A 16,310-nucleotide genomic window follows, 5' to 3' on the forward strand; every position below is an offset into this window, starting at 1 on the left:
ACGGAGGAGAGGAGGAGGAGAAGAGACAGAGGAGAGGAGACAGAAGAGAGGAGAAGGAGAGGAGAGAAGACAGAGGAGAGGAGGAGGAGAAGAGACAGAGGAGAGGAGGAAGAGGAGAGGAGACAGAAGAGAGGAGGAGGAGAGGAGAGAAGACAGAGAAGAGGAGGAGGGGAGGACGAGGAGGAGAAGAGACAGAGGAAAGGAGACAGATGAGAGGAGGAGAGGAGACAGGAGAGGAGACAGAGGATAGGGGACAGAGGAGAGGAGACAGGAGAGGAGAGGAGACAGGAGAAAACAGAGGAGAGGAGGAGAGGAGACAGATGAGAGGAGGAGAGGAGACAGAGGAGAGGAGACAGATGAGAGGAGGAGAGGAGGAGGAGAGGAGACAGGAGAGGAGACAGAGGATAGGGGACAGAGGAGAGGAGACAGGAGAGGAGAGGAGACAGGAGAAAACAGAGGAGAGGAGGAGAGGAGACAGATGAGAGGAGGAGAGGAGACAGAGGAGAGGAGACAGGAGAGGAGACAGAGGATAGGAGAGAAGACAGATGAGAGGAGGAGAGGAGACAGGAGACGAGAGGAGACAGAGGAGAGGAGGAGGAGAGGGGAGAGGAGAGGAGACAGGAGAGGGGACAGAGGAGAGGCGAGCACCCAGAAGGCTCATACGTATATTTGTAAAGCAAGACATTTCTTCAGCTTCAAAGCTCAAACCAAAGAAAGACAGTCACAGTCACAGTCTTTGAATGACACAAAAAATAATTGCCATTTTGCTTATTCAAACTCTAATTCTGTCGGTGTGTGATCCCTCGTTGGTCCAGGAGAGTTCCGCTGTAGAAAAAGATTCAGTTGTAGTCATTTGGACTCTTCTCAATCCAGATGACTACAACTGATTCTCTAATTACTGTGGAGGGGCGTGGCTAATTCTTTTATCTGCCAAAGGGGGCGTGGCAGAAAAGGCTTGAGAAGCTCTGCATTAGGGGGGAGAGGATTCAAAAGACTTACATTTTCTTCTGATGCATTTGTTTCTATTTTTGCAAATGCTTTTCGGGGGGGCATAGAAGTAGTTAATAATATATATTTTTGTGTTTTGATGTTAAAATAACCCATTAAAACGTTCTCCCATCAGCGTGGACGTGTCATACGGTGACAATCCAACTTAGGTAAACAGAATAACACCACACATTATATGTCGTTACATCCATTGAGTGAACAATAGGTGGGATTTTTGTTTGCAGCTCGGTGTTATTTTCACAATCACAAACGTCGGCTGCTGGAAAAATCATCCCCTCATTCACAACGCCAGTGTGTTTCTGGCACCAATCTTCAGTTTGGCCGCACTAGAGCGGCAGCGACATAATAACTAGTGAAGCAGCCAGAGTGTCTAATCTCATCATGTAAATCAGATCGCAGGTTGGCAGCTGCTCAGCTTCTAAATTTACAGCTGCATCGATGGAGGACGGGACGGGCTTGTGCGCGTGCGGTTTGCGTGCTCTCCCTGTGTCTGGGCGGGTTGGTGTCTGAAGATGTGGAGATGGCTCCTCTGGTTCTTCGGTCACCCACTCCTGACGAGTTTAACACAAGAACAATCGCTGAAGGTCAAATACAACAGCTAATACCGGGGTGGCAGTGGTTAGAGCGTTGGTCTTTATGATACTTTTACCTTAATTAGTCTTATTAAAGCATGAACAAAGGCTTAATTCATCATGAACTTGGTCTTTGGTCTCCAGAAAGTGGTAAAAGCATCTACTAATTCGATGCCAGCTCTTAAATACTTAGCTAATGAATGATGACATTTGATGAAAATGATGGGGGAAAAAAGGGAAAAAAAAGAAGAAAAAAATGATGAAAAAACCAACAATGAAATTTCCCCATGTGTGGACAATAAAGGAATATCTTATCTTATCTTATCTTAAACGTGATGTGTGAGTGGTTGGCGGCCGTCAGACTGGTCAATGCCGCAGATTGGCAGTCTTCAGTCTCTCCGTCTACCTCAGGGCAGCTGTGGCTGAAGCACCGCTACAAAGAGTAAATGAAGAACATGAATTGTGTTTTTCTTCCTACAATGAAAAAAGAAGGTCTCAGATTACACAAAATTGACTCCAAAGAGCTTGTAATCCTGCATTATTAAGCCGTCTACACGTCCACAGCTCTGAATGCTCTGTTCCATCTTGTGATGCCGTTAATTGGTAGTTTGAACAGTTATTTTTGCACAATTGTGAACCGCTTTACCCCACAGTACTCGAAAATAACCGTATGACGTCAGGAAGTCGAGACGTTTCAACGAGGCTAAAAACAATAGCTTCAGCTTCAAAGTCAAGCAATTCCAGGGCTGAAATCACTAAGCGAAACAGAACTCCAGATCTGTTCCGGATGAGGAAACAACATTCAAACATAGATCTTTTTAATCAACAATGTGACACTGGACTCCTCTGCAGTTCGTAAACCTGTACTGCATTTAGAAACACATCCTCGAGCTCAATTTTCTGTGAGACAATTACACTTCACCTCTTAAGCCTTTTACAGATTTTATTTTCTTTACTCTGAAAATGGCCGCCGCCCACGTGCGATTGAATCGGAGTGAGTCATCCCCTAAGGGCACTTTTAACAGGCCTAATGCTTTCTATTACTTCCATACAATATATCTGACACCTCAAGCGAAGAGATCTTTTTACACTTCCACACCAATTATTACTGTGGCTTTACTGCGCGCGAGAGCCAACTTTGAACTCTTCTTTCCCTTAAGAACAGACACTACAGAACAGTCCAAACTTCTCTTGTCAATGCTGAACTTTTAGTACATTTAGAAATATGTAATAATACATTCATTCACATAGATTTTAATAAGAATTCTTCAAAGGTTGTTTTTTCAAAATAGATTTTTCTCACACTTTTTCTCACACTGAGATCGATAAATCCATTCAGACTTTAGGCACCGTATTTGGTATTGTATTTTGAAGGTTCTTTTTATAGGTGTTTTGTCCTTGTAATCCTTGTATCCTTGTAACAGCAACAATCTTTTATGTTTTGTCTTCATATTCAATGTTTCTGTATTATTTTGTGATTGGGGTGAGAGTGACTTCATGGCATATGTTACCTTAAAGTCTTATGGTTCAATTCCCACTCCAGACATTCAGCAAAACACGTCACCCATCTTCCCTATGTGTATCCTGTGATTGCTGTGAATCAGAGGATCCATTGGCACAGATGAGTGGCCATTTTTTCATCAGTCAGCTCCAGGGCAGCTGTGGCTACTAAGGGATTATTTTGAAGCATTGAGTTCTTTCAATTTACAATGTGCAAACTGCAAAAAGAACTAAGTGTCTGATTATTTTATTTATTTTTTAAACTTTAAAAAAAAAACTTTTACCAGTTCCCAAATGGCGTCAAATAAAAGTAAACAAACTTTGCTAACTCTCCCTCCCTAACTCTCTGCAGACAGACACAGCCGTCTGCCACACACACAGCACGCACACACACACACACACACACACACACAGCACACACACACACACACACAGCACACACACACACACACACACAGCACACACACACACACAGCACACACAGCACGCACACACACACACACACACAGCACACACACACACACAGCACACACACACACACACACACAGCACACACACACACACGGCACACACACACACAGCACACACACACACACACACAGCACACACACACACACACACACACACGCACACAGCACACACTCATCTGTTATTGTGGAACTATTCCCATGAAAGCGCACAGAACCTACCGCTCGTGCGCTCGGCCTTCTGGGAACCATTAGCGGGGGATCAGTTACGCCTCCCTCAGCCTCTGTGTGTGTGTGTGTGTGTGTGTGTTGTGCGATCGCATGAGACCGGGCCACTAAGTGAGAGCTGACCCTGGGCGGTTATGTCCACTGGGCTTTGTTGTGGTGTTGGAGACACGTGTCAGCGCTGCCTTTGCCTTCTCCAGTGAAAGAGTTCTGTTGTATGACACTGAGAACAAATATATGAGGTTATTAAATATAGTTTTGTGAAAGAATGTGTACATATTATGCATTATTTGTATTAATATTGGCGTCCCATGTTGTAGTAGTTACAAAAAGTCTACAAAAATCACACGTTACTTTATATCAGTCAGGTTTTCCCCATGTCAAGAATTGAGTTAGAGCTCTATCTACTGTTTGCAGAGGGAATTACATATGGAGGATGAACAAACCTAGCTTGCCCTTCACACGCTAATGGCACACGGATGTAATGAACGCAATTTGACGGCAGAAATGCAAAAAGATCTTTGGGTTCTACCTGTGACGTCACAGAACACACTTTGAACAGGGTGTTTTCTGAGGCTCAAGAGGACTTACTAAACAGGGGTCATCAAACATTGTGAATGAAGCTAAACCCAAGCTCAGGTATGCTTTTGATGAGGGAATAATATTAAATTAATGGTAAAAGCTAAACTTTTTTTTTACTTTTTGTGTGCGCCTCCAACAAGTCATTTTTCGAGTCTTTTTTCATTCTGGTATAGTTCATTCAAAGCTGTTTCACAATTCCATGCATTGTGGATTGTCTTGTTGAGAAACTTGCCTTTTTTTCCCCTTTTTTTTAACTTGAAGTACACATATTATGCAAAATTGACTTTATTGAGCTTTTACTCCTGTTAAATTGGTGTCCCCACATCAAAAACATACTGTATCTGGAGTTGCATTTAATCCTGTTTTTGCTTTTCTTCTCTTGAGCTTCATAAATCACACTGTTGGAGTTTTTGTTGCACCACAGGTCAAATCAGGAACTTCCAGTGACCATGACCGGACCCGTCAAAGTGTGTTCACGAGAAACGCTCGGCTTTAGTAGCATAGCATTCACGTTGCTTCATTTAGTCAGTTTTTCATTGATTGTTCCCACTTTTGACCACAGAGGGCGCTCCAATGTGTAAATACCTTTATCGCAAACAAAAGTGTGTTTTACAAATTATTTTCAAGTTTCAAGTTTGAAAATATGTTCTAATCCCAAGGTAACAAAAGTATTCTTAAAAGTCACTTAGCTACAAGAATGTATAATATGTTATTATAAACTATGAAAATTATACAATTATAAGTACATTTGACTCACAAAATTAACTGCAGTGTCTAGAGGTACTATTTTGTCTAGAATGAAAACTGCTGCATGTTACTAAAACTGTATTATATTAGATACTAAACAAGTGTAAGTGCAAGAAAAAAAACGTCTGCAATAATGATGGATTTGTTAGAGAAAGTGGTTTAGCTGGATTGTGTAATTGACAGTTTTATTCTAACACATCCACTGTTTACTCAATTACTCACTAGAGAGAAAGAAATAAAGTGCTCTCTTTTCATGCCGTCCACTCAGCTTCATCTTCTCTTCTTGTAAATGTTTCCGCGCATGCTAGCTGCTCTACCTCAGAACTCTGGCAGGGTTAATCTGAAAAGCACCTGGTGGGCTTCTGTCAGGGGTCACCCACAGCTGACCCGCTCCACCCCACCCATGTCTACGCCTCCACTTTTATGACAATGGCTCCACTCTGCACCACCACACGTGGAGCTGAATGCTGATGGAATAATGCTGCGCTATTGGACATGCCTCGCTGGAACTGCGCTGCAAACAGGGACATTGGACATGCCTCGCTGGAACTGCGCTGCAAACAGGGTGTGGCAAGGTCTGAGGTTTCAAGTCAAGTCCGAGTCAAGTCCAAGTCAAGTCCGAGTCAAGTCTGAGTCAAGTCCAAGTCAAGTCTGAGTCAAATCCAAGTAAAGTCCGAGTTGAGTCCGAGTCGAGTCCGAGTTAAGACCGAGTAAAGTCCGAGTAAAGTCCGAGGCAAGTCCTAGTTAAGTCCAAGTTAAGTCCGAGTCAAGTCCGAGTCAAGTCCTGTTAAGTCTGAGTAAAGTCCGAATTAAGTCCGAGTAAAGTCAGAGTATAGTCCGAGTCAAGTCTGAGTCAAGTCCAAGTCAAGTCTGAGTCAAGTCCAAGTAAAGTCCAAGTAAAGTCCGATGCAAGTTCGAGTCAAGGCCAAGTCAAGTCCTAGTTAAGTCCAAGGAAAGTCCGAGTTGAGTCTGAGTCGAGTCCAAGTTAAGACACATTTTTAAGTCCAAGTCAAATACATATTTTTGCATTTATATGATTGTGGTGAATGGTTCTTTTATATTTAAAAAGTCAGGTCACAAAAGTAGAGAGGGTGCAGAGCAAGTCAAGTCCCGAGTCACTGACATTTAAGTCCAAGTCAAGTCTCAAGTCATCAAGACTGTCACTCAAGTCTGACTCGAGGAATAGTATCAGAATTCTACTGTCGTTGTTTTTCCCTAGTCATCAAAATCATCTCCACTTTGCTCTTTTTTGAGACACATGAAATAATAATGACATTAAATGGACATGTCATAAACATTTGTAAAGGAGTTGGCTTCTCCATTAAAATAACATAAATTACTCAAGTTGAAGTGCTTAAAAGGTTATATACATATATTTTTAAAGCTGAAATATGTCCCGTGCCCTCGTCTAAGCGGAGCTACTGAAGGTCAAAATGATGAACCACGTCGTGAACTATGACCTGCACACTGAATATGACGAGACCTTGAGATGGGCAAATATGACAACTATTCCAACTATTACAAAAGTGAGCAATTTATCCTAAAACTCTGCAAAGCATGAATGATCCAAAGCTCAAAAACAACATGTCTAAGTTGGACACAATTGCACTCACTCCTTTGAACCGGCTTTGTTTGGGGACGAAGTACGCGCGAGTCTTACGTGACCTAGAATCTCTTCCACGTTTTGTTCCTTTCGCACATCTGGCGTGTTGAGCTTAGCGGCTAACAGGACTTATTGATGAAAGGCAAGAAGATCTGAACCTAAAAACAAATGTTGATGAATGAGTTTGTTGTCCCGCAGCCTGCTTAGCTAACCTCCGGTTTGTTCCCCGCCGCACACACCGCACACGCAACATACCAGCGCTGCCACATATTTACTCCAATAAACACTTACGTCACCGTTTGGGATCGCACGTTTATGCTTTACAGCTCAGGAGTAAGTTGAATTTATCATATTAGAATAAAAGTGCTTTGAAAGTAATAATGACTGTCCTGTCAAATGAAGTATAATAAAATAATGCAATATCCAACGTTTACTATTCCTGTGCTGTCAGATATTGCAAAAAAAAAATAATCAAAAAGCTAAAGCAACATTTCTTGGTAATAAAAATAAATGAAATAAATGAATGCTACGCTCCAGGATAAAGAAATAAGATTATATTGTGGTGTGATGGCTTTAATTCATGGCCGTGGCTGGAGAGCCGTGGCGCGGTCAAATAGCCGCGCAGTTTCAGGGACCGCGGCATTTCCCTTATAGCCTCATGGCTAACCCTAACCCTAACCCTAACCTTAACCTTAACCCTAACCTTAACCTTAACCTTAACCCTAACCTTAACCTTAACCCTAACCCTTAACCATAACCCTAACCCTTAACCCTAACCCTAACCTTAACCCTAACCCTAACCCTAACCTTAACCTTAACCCTAACCATAACCCTAACCCTAACCCTAACCTTAACCATAACCCTAACCCCTAACCCTAACCCTAACCTTAACCCTAACCTTAACCCGGCGCGGTCTAAAACGGCGCTAAAACGCGGTAAAATAGTGGCGCAGTTTCAGGAGCCGCGGCGCGCGGCCGAAACTGCAATGTTATTTTTGTGCCGGCTCTGCAGACACTCCCTTAATTCATAAGACAAATACATATTTAAAAATAATCTGTCTAAATGTAAAAAACAATACACTTTAGGGCGGGGTTACTTAACACTATAGACATCTTTTATACAATGAATCGTTTTTTGTGCACTAATTTCTCTTCTTCCTCCCTTATTTTCTTTTATTTATTAGTGTTTTTTGTGGTTGAGTGTGTGTGTTTTTCAAATAAATAAAAATTCAGCTTTTTTTGTGATTTTGCCATGATGTAAACGTTGACCACAGAACGTGTTAAAATATCTTGTGAAAAGCCTTTTCTTTTAGACACTTTTTAGAGCTTTTTTGTGTTTGGCTGAAGAGCAGAAAAAAGGCGTTGCACCCTCAAATGTCAAACACTCAATTCTATTTCAAAAGTAATTCCTCAGGAGAAATGTTGTTCCCTTACATTTATTATTTTAATGCTATCGCTTTCACTGCTCCAACACAGCTATTCATTTATTCCAATTATTGTCACAGCTTTAACAGACTGGAACAGATCGAAGAAATTACTTTCACTTACAAATTCAAACATTTCACACAGAAAACTTAAAATATGAATCCTTTTTGTCCAAGTGAAATTTGGTTTTCTAAAATATTCACAAGAACAAAACAACTTCCAAAAATTCCAAATTTAGCCTTCATCCCCAATATTTCCTTTTTATTTATTTGTAACATGGATTGAAATTGGCAAAAGGTTGCAGAACTAATTCTAATTTACAAACCTGACCTGGCGAGGGCTGGTCATGAGCTGCAGGTGATTTGATTCTGTCGGTTCTGCATCTTTAACTTGAGCTTTTTTAATACGACGTGTGAAAATGTTCAAAACGTCACCTCGACCTTCACTGCTGCTTTTGCCAATGCGCTGCTGGCTGTCGTACTGTCTTTTCAACCTAAGACCTCCAAAGTCTGTCAAGTTATTTTACGTTTTGATATTTCTACATGAAAACATTTGCAAGAAAAGTTCAGTAAATGCACCTCCATTTTCCTTCTTCTGTCCTGGTTTGTAACTTGTACGAACTTGTATTAAGACAATTATCCAGGACTTGTCAGACCCAATATATTTTAATTGACGTTACTCCTGTTTATTTGTAGATTGCCAAATAAAAATACACATTTCCGTCTGCCCTCGACATTTGCTGACTGTCTATCCCCCCTCTCTCCCCCCTTCACCCCTGTCCTGTCAAATAAAGTTTAATAAAATAATGCAACGTCCAACTTTTACTATTCCTGTGCTGTCAGATACTGTAAAAAAAAATCAAAAAGCTGAAGCAACATTTCTTGGTAATATAAATAAAATAAATAAAATAAAGAAAAAAATAAAGAAAATAAAGAAAATGAAGAAAATAAAGAAAATAAATACAATAAATACAACAAATAAAATACAATAAATACAATAAAATAATGTTGACGGCAAACCAACCACTACTAAAATACAAAAATATAGTTTTATAAATCAAATGGGTGTACCTCTTTTTATTAGATATATATTAATATTGAAACTCATTTGTAGTTGATGTATTTCTTCCGTCACACCATCACACACAGAAACCTGATAAAATATCATAAAGTCACCAAATATGTCTGCAGTGTCAGTTAAATCATTATATAACTGTCCCATCCCAAAGGACATTGTTATAGGACATAAAGCTGTCACACTGTAAGACATCAAACTGGTGCCTGTTTAAAGTTTTGCTCAAAAATGGAAATGTAATTATAATTCCTTTGACCTGTGGCTTAAACCTTGAACCAGAGCTTGTCCCGGGGCAGAAATGTCTGATGAGCTCCTTCTGGACTTTCCAAATATGTCACACCACAAGAAGGATGTCCTGCAGCATTAAACTTCATTTAATTATCCTTTTTAGATGTAAAGTAGAGATAACCTTGTCACTTACTTTATCTTCATCCCCCAACACTTTTATTACATTTCTTTAAATTAGTTCCTGCATGTTTTAATGTCATTGTGGAAAAACTCTATATGTGTACTTTGTAAGAAGACATTTTTGTTGACTTGATTTTGAATTTTGTTAGAAAAAGTAATTTAGAATGCCAACCATTTATAAGAAATTCTGCAAAATTCAACTTTTATTTACCTTCTCCAATCCTTCAACCCATCGCTGACTTGTATTGACTTTAATAACAAACGCTAGACCCAAAAATATCAGTTGTTTTAAAATGAATTTCCCAAAGCCAAACCAACATTTGTTCATTTTAAAAGAAAACCAAGAAAAATCTGATTCGCTGAATATAAAACCCAACTGTCTCTTCAAACGCTGGCCCATGTGCTTTCGCTAACGTGTCCCTGTCCCTCACGGTAGCCTTTTAACTCCTCGCAGATTAAACGCTCCGAGGCGCGTTCTTCTTATCCTCCCAAACTCGCTCACTCTCTCAAAGTTCAAAACAAGAACAACTCGCCACCTCCTTTTTCAAACTGTTCCAAAAGCATGAAATTGGAATCGAACAGAGGCAAAGCGTAAAGTCTTGGGGCAGGATAATGAAACGGTCTTAATTTGGACGGTGCACGGAAGGCTGGGGCGGTTGCGTGTCTCCAGCTTGTGTTTAGAATTTTGTTTTTCTTTCCTTTTTTGTGTGGAAAGTCTTGTAAAGTGTTGCGGGTGACGCTGGCTGGAATGGGGCTCGGTGATAGTGGTCACGCCGCGAGTCGAGAAGGAAGACGACTTCAACTTTGTAACACTTGGCAGACCAGTTTTTCATTTATTTATCTGCCTTATATTCATTTGTTTTGAAGTATTTGAGTGCTTGTTCAGCCTCACAAAATATGACACAATTTTCTAGGGCAAAAATTGTGTCATATTAATTTATGGGAGTGTCTGCAGAGCCGCGGCGCGCGGCCGAAACTGCCATGTTATTTTTGTGCCGGCCGCGCGCCGCGGCTCCTGAAACTGCGCCGCTATTTGACCTCGTTTTAGCGCCGTTTTAGACCGCGCCGGGTTAAGGTTAAGGTTAGGGTCAGGGTTAAGGTTAAGGTTAGGGTTAAGGTTAAGGTTAAGGTCAGGGTTAAGGTTAAGGTTAGGGTTAGGGTCAAGGTTAGGGTTAGGGTTAAGGTTAGGGTTAAGGTTAGGGTTAGGGTTAAGGTTAGGGTTAAAGGCGGTATGGACGATTTTTCAGCGATTTGAGAACGCAGGCGGAAGTGCACATGCCACTCCCCCGTGTGGACTGATACAACACACATGTGTGTTTGTTTATTAGTGCAACAGAGCGCATTGCATCTCTCGTCTCCCGTAGATTTCTGTCCACTTCTGCGTCAGCTCGAACTGTCTTTCTCTGTCTTCATTTTGCCCCGTACACTAAGGGAACTATATTATGATAGATCCATCCGCTTAGGCACGCGGAAACGTGGGGGCGAGCCTGACGTGGCTGCAGGTGAGCGGTAGGTGCGTTTTATGATTGATACGTGGCAGGACTAATGATTTATCCACGCCACGAGGAAATATGATAAAAAAAATTGCTGAAAAAAATCGTCCATACCACCTTTAAGGTTAAGGTTAGGGTTAAGGTTAAGGTTAGGGTTAGGCCATGAGGCTATAAGGGAAATGCCGCGGTCCCTGAAACTGCGCGGCTATTTGACCGCGCCGCGGCTCTCCAGCCACGGCCATGAATTTATTGATGAAACAAGAGCAATTCATAAAAAAAAAATCCTCAATCATTTGCATTGCATTTGCTTTTATTTGTGGGAAAATTATAAATTACATATACAGTATACACAGCTTTGGCTCAACGCAGAATTTAGATTTATTTTAAAAGTTTTTCACATAAATTCTTATTCATAAATGTTTAGTTTCAAATGACTGGACATAAAAATGATTTGCTTCAATGGCTCGCTCAACATCATTCAGTCTTTGATCTCAAACATTCATCGTTCCTCAAACACGCTCTAAACCGTTCCTGTGGCGGTGGAACCTGCAGGATTCCATGGAAATAGAAAGTTGAAACTATGCTCACTGAGGAATAATAACAAAAACCTGCTTTAGAGCTGAGCTAAAAAGTTACACAGTGGGGCTTTACTTGAACGAAACGGACAAAACTAAAAATCAATTGAAATCAAACGATAATTGGAAAAATCTCCTCAAAAACATGATCCTTTTTTACATCCCGCAGAGGAAGTAACTTTGGCCTGGTTGATGGGACATAGTTGTTTTGAAGGAAGGGGCTCTGGGGGGTCTGGGAGAAAATGTGTTTTCTTGTAAATTTTACAAGGATTTTTTTTTTTTTCTTGTACCGGCCCCTGCTCACCGGCCCTTGTACTGGCCCCAGCTCACCGGCCCTTGTACCGGCCCCTGCTCCCTGCCCTTGTACCGGCCCCTGCTCACCGGCCCTTGTACCGGCCCCAGCTCACCGGCCCTTTATCAGCCCCTGCTCCCTGCCCTTGTACCGGCCCCTGCTCCCTGCCCTTGTACCGGCCTCTGCTCACCGGCCCTTGTACCGGCTCCTGCTCCCTGCCCTTGTACCAGCCCCTGCTCCCTGCCCTTGTACCAGCCCCTGCTCACCGGCCCTTTACCAGCCCCTGCTCCCTGCCCTTGTACCTGCCCCTGCTCCCTGCCCTTGTACCGGCCCCTCCTCACCGGCCCTTGTACCGGCTCCTGCTCCCTGCCCTTGTACCAGCCCCTGCTCCCTGCCCTTGTACCGGCCCCAGTTCACCGACCCTTTACCAGCCCCTGCTCCCGGCCCTTGTACCAGCCCCTGCTCACCGGCCCTTGTACCGGCCCCTGCTCTGTGCCCTTGCCGGCCCCTGCTCCCTGCCCTTGTACCAGCCCCTGCTCTCTGCCCTTGTACCGGCCCCTGCTCCGTGCCCTTGTACCGGCCCCTGCTCCCTGCGCTTGTACCGGCCCCAGCTCACCGGCCCCTGCTCCCTGCCCTTGTACTGGTCCCTGCTCCCTGCCCTTTTACCGGCCCCTGCTCCCTGCCCTTGTACCGGCCCCAGCTCACTGGCCCTTTACCAGCCCCTGCTCCCTGCCCTTGTACCGGCCCCTGCTCCCTGCCCTTGTACCGGCCCCTGCTCCCTGCCCCCTGCCCTTGTACCGGCCCCTGCCCTTGTACCGGCCCCTGCTCCCTGCCCTTATACCGGCCCTTTACCGGCCGAATCTCGCCAAATAAACACCATTGTTCTCGCTTGGTTCCTGCAGATCGAGGCTGAATTGCTTTCTCTGGTCCCCAGTGGCCCTGATCCGCTGAAACCTCTCTTTTATTTGCGCGCGCGAGTGACATCTCAAAGGAGCGCTCAGAGAAGTGACTGCACGGAGGGATGTAAAGTTTGTGCCGGTCTCTAAAGGAGAAAAAGCTCAAAGGTCCCGTGGGTGTAATTGTTAAGCATCAGTAATCCTTTAGTGCAGAGCCGCAAATCCAGCCACACTTCCATTGATTACACAGCGCACTCTGTCCTGTTCGCCCTCTTACGCCGATATGTACATGTCCATTTTGAGTATCGATCTCTTTTCTCTCCCTTCTCTCTTTAGGATCGCTGTCTATTTCCAAAGCTCTGGATCGTGAGGAGCAGGACTTGTTCAACCTGACCGTGGCGGCGGAGGACCACGGGACGCCGCCACGCCGCTCCGCCCAGACGCTGCGTGTGCACGTGGTGGACGTTAATGACGAGCTGCCCTGGTTTGAAGAGAATCACTACGAGGGCCACGTGCCGGAGAACCAGGCTCCAGGCACCAGGGTTCTGTCCGTGTCTGCCACCGACCTCGACCTGGGTGAGTGCACCGTTTTCTTTCTTTTTATTGAATTATACCAATAAAAATTAAAATGAATAAATAAGAGTTGATCAAAAAATGAAATGAAATAGAAAATAAGATGGAATGCCTGACTCACCTTTTTATTTTTTGTCCCAGTCAGTGTCTGGCAAATTTGTCAATTTCAAGTTCAAAAATTTGAACATAATTTGAAAATATCCTAAATAATTTCAGTCCAGTCCAGTATCGTCCATATTTTTTTTTTTTTTTCTTGTCATTTTTGCTGCGGGCAAAAGTATGTTCCACAGGTATCCATCAATCATTTTAATTGCTGGTGTTTTACGTCCTTGATGCATAGTTTTGTTTGTGTTGAAGACAGTGCCTCATTAATCTCAGTCCAGTAATTATGAACACTTGACAGCCACACGCTGAGGGGAAAACATGAACATTTCATATATATTCATGAAGCTGCATTGTAACTTAGTAGGTAAAGGGTCCATCCCAGGCAAAGCAGAAACATCTTCATAGAGATAAGCAGGTAGAAGACCACCCACCAGAAAAGTAACAAACTGCACTTCTAACTGTTTAGTATTAGCATTTAGCGTTCCATTCATTCTGCATATTTACGACATTATCTCAAGAGCAGCTGATGTCATGAGGAGGTGCTCTTCTGGGTGAGACAATTTCCCTTTGCTCTAACTGAAAATGTCTCAGAGTGTGATGTGTAACATAAGGGCCCAAAATAATGTACGTAAAATGTTGTTGAACTTGAATAATCGCAACAAAAGTGTCACTTAACGTAGTTTTAGAGATGAGCTACGAGGCTTGTGCGGTTCTCTGCGGCACTTAGCTCATGTTGGACTGAATGCTTGCTTGCGCTTGACGGCACCGCGAGCAGCAGCAAGTTAGCGAGTTAGCAAGTGCTGGGAAAAAAACTTAATGTGGTTTTAGCTTTTCCTGATGAGTGGACTTGCATTCCAGTCTGCTGCTCCGTCAGTGAGGAACACGTAAATGCTGTTTGCGCCTGGTAAAACCCTGTCCGCTCGAGGGGAAGTGTCAGCGGTTAGCTTTAGCTTTAGCTCCCACACACCGTTTTCATTTCTTCTGTTTACCTTTTACTTTCACCATTTCACCGCACATTATTACTTCATTCAAGTGATAAAACATTGATAGAGGCTTCAGAAGGAATTACAATGAGAGTTCTGTAGTTCAAACATACTTTTTCTTGTCATTAAAACAATACTTCAGACGAAACAAAAACAGTACGTTCCCGAAACGTTAGAAAGCACCATATAAAAGGGCACAATGCTTTCCCCTTCAAAAAGCATTAGCGCAGTAAACAGGTAAGGTTGCCAAGCTGCTTTGTGTTAGCACGCGATCTGGCACACAGGCCCACGAGTGAGCCACGGCCCTGCCAAAGCTCAGAGGGCTCAACATGAGACGAACGCCTCGCTCGCCCAGGGGAGGGAAAATCAGACCGCCAGGATACGACTACACCTGAAGCCCTCCCAGTATTTCCACATTAAACTGCAGGGTTTGGGCTTTTTGGACGGTTAGGATTGTACTGAGTGGAACAAATAATGATTAAAGGATGTGTGCTTTCTATTGTGAAGTTAATTTTGACAGAGTTTATTGAATGCGTAAACCTTGGCGCTTGGATCCCGGCAGCCGCAGGTAGATGCATTAGTGATTCAAACAGGGAAAGAATCTAATCCCTGACAACTACAAAGTATTTTTAATGTATTAGGTTAAAGCAAATGGAATGAGTTAAGGTAAAGACACCGACACGAGTAAAGGAAATAAATCTGTTAACTTTCAAACTTCTTCTCTGTTCTAAATATTTCTATAAGATGCAATAAATAAGAACAATAAATGTGATATCTTTATTAGTATTTGACTAATCTAGAGCGTTACTAAAAAAAATTATCTGGCCTTTTTTGAGTAAAAAATGTAATCAATCTGGTTTTGAATTTAATACGAACAAATTCTTCTGTACGATCTGTCAAAATGTTGTTACTTTAAGGGCTGATCTTTATGTCTCTGTGGAAGAAAAATGCATTTGGAGAAAACAGCCTTTGAGGTTACGTCTCAGAGAAATCGATGAATGAAACTGGATTCCATAAAATAATATGGCCTCTTTAGGTGCAGATTGGTTGCTGATTGTTGTTGTTTGGTCAGCAATTACATTACAGCTTAACTAATTGTTGAGAAAGTTACTAATAAATGTATTTTCCAGGCTAATTCAGGCTAACTAAACCTTAAAAATGAATGAAATGGAAAAAGTGAATGAAACAAAACTAAAATCTCAGAGTATAGGGCTCTTTAATGATATGTCTTTGATTCTCTAAAGGAACCAATGCACAGGTGACATATGGGGAGATTTCTGAGGATTTCTTCAGCATCGACCCACTCACCGGAGTCATCAGCACCACCAAGACCCTGGACCGGGAGCAGCAGGAGGTCTACACCCTCACAGGTACCGCCGCGCTACCACCAAGACATTCAATCTGTGTTCATGACATTAGTAGAATAATTGTACATTTTAGGATACAAAGATGTTTTTTGAAAGGCTAAAAAACATATATCAACACATTTACATGCAGAAGTAACATTACTACACAAGCACTTCCTGGGTTTACATGCATTTTGAAAAATCTGTTTGAATTGGAGTTATCCAGTTTTCTTAGCGTGCATGTAAACGAAGTGACCACTGGAGAACTGCTTAAAGTGCTGACAGTTAATTTAAATATATTTATCACAGAATATCTTGTTTTTTAGGTTTATAATTTCACTTCCTCTATGTAATTTGTAAAAAAAAAAAAATAGGAAATTACTCAGCAAAACAGACCCAAAACTCATCTTATGTCACAATTTATTTTATTTGGCAAA

General features: G+C 42.4%; 1 protein-coding gene across 1 annotated transcript in view; it reads left to right on the top strand.

Annotated features, from left to right (window-relative positions):
- The window catches only part of LOC140372353 (protocadherin-16-like), a 214,187-nt gene that overhangs the window by 167,478 nt on the left and 30,399 nt on the right, over positions 1–16,310 (top strand). Inside the window, exons 14-15 of the mRNA XM_072459472.1 lie at positions 13,203–13,442; positions 15,772–15,897. Of these exons, the coding sequence (XP_072315573.1) occupies positions 13,203–13,442; positions 15,772–15,897 (366 nt within the window). The remainder of the gene's footprint in view (positions 1–13,202; positions 13,443–15,771; positions 15,898–16,310) is intronic.

Source organism: Eucyclogobius newberryi, unplaced genomic scaffold, assembly GCF_026437365.1.
Source record: "Eucyclogobius newberryi isolate DKJ021-1_F unplaced genomic scaffold, fEucNew1.0.hap1 SCAF_10, whole genome shotgun sequence".
Classification (NCBI taxonomy): Eukaryota; Metazoa; Chordata; class Actinopteri; order Gobiiformes; family Gobiidae; genus Eucyclogobius; species Eucyclogobius newberryi.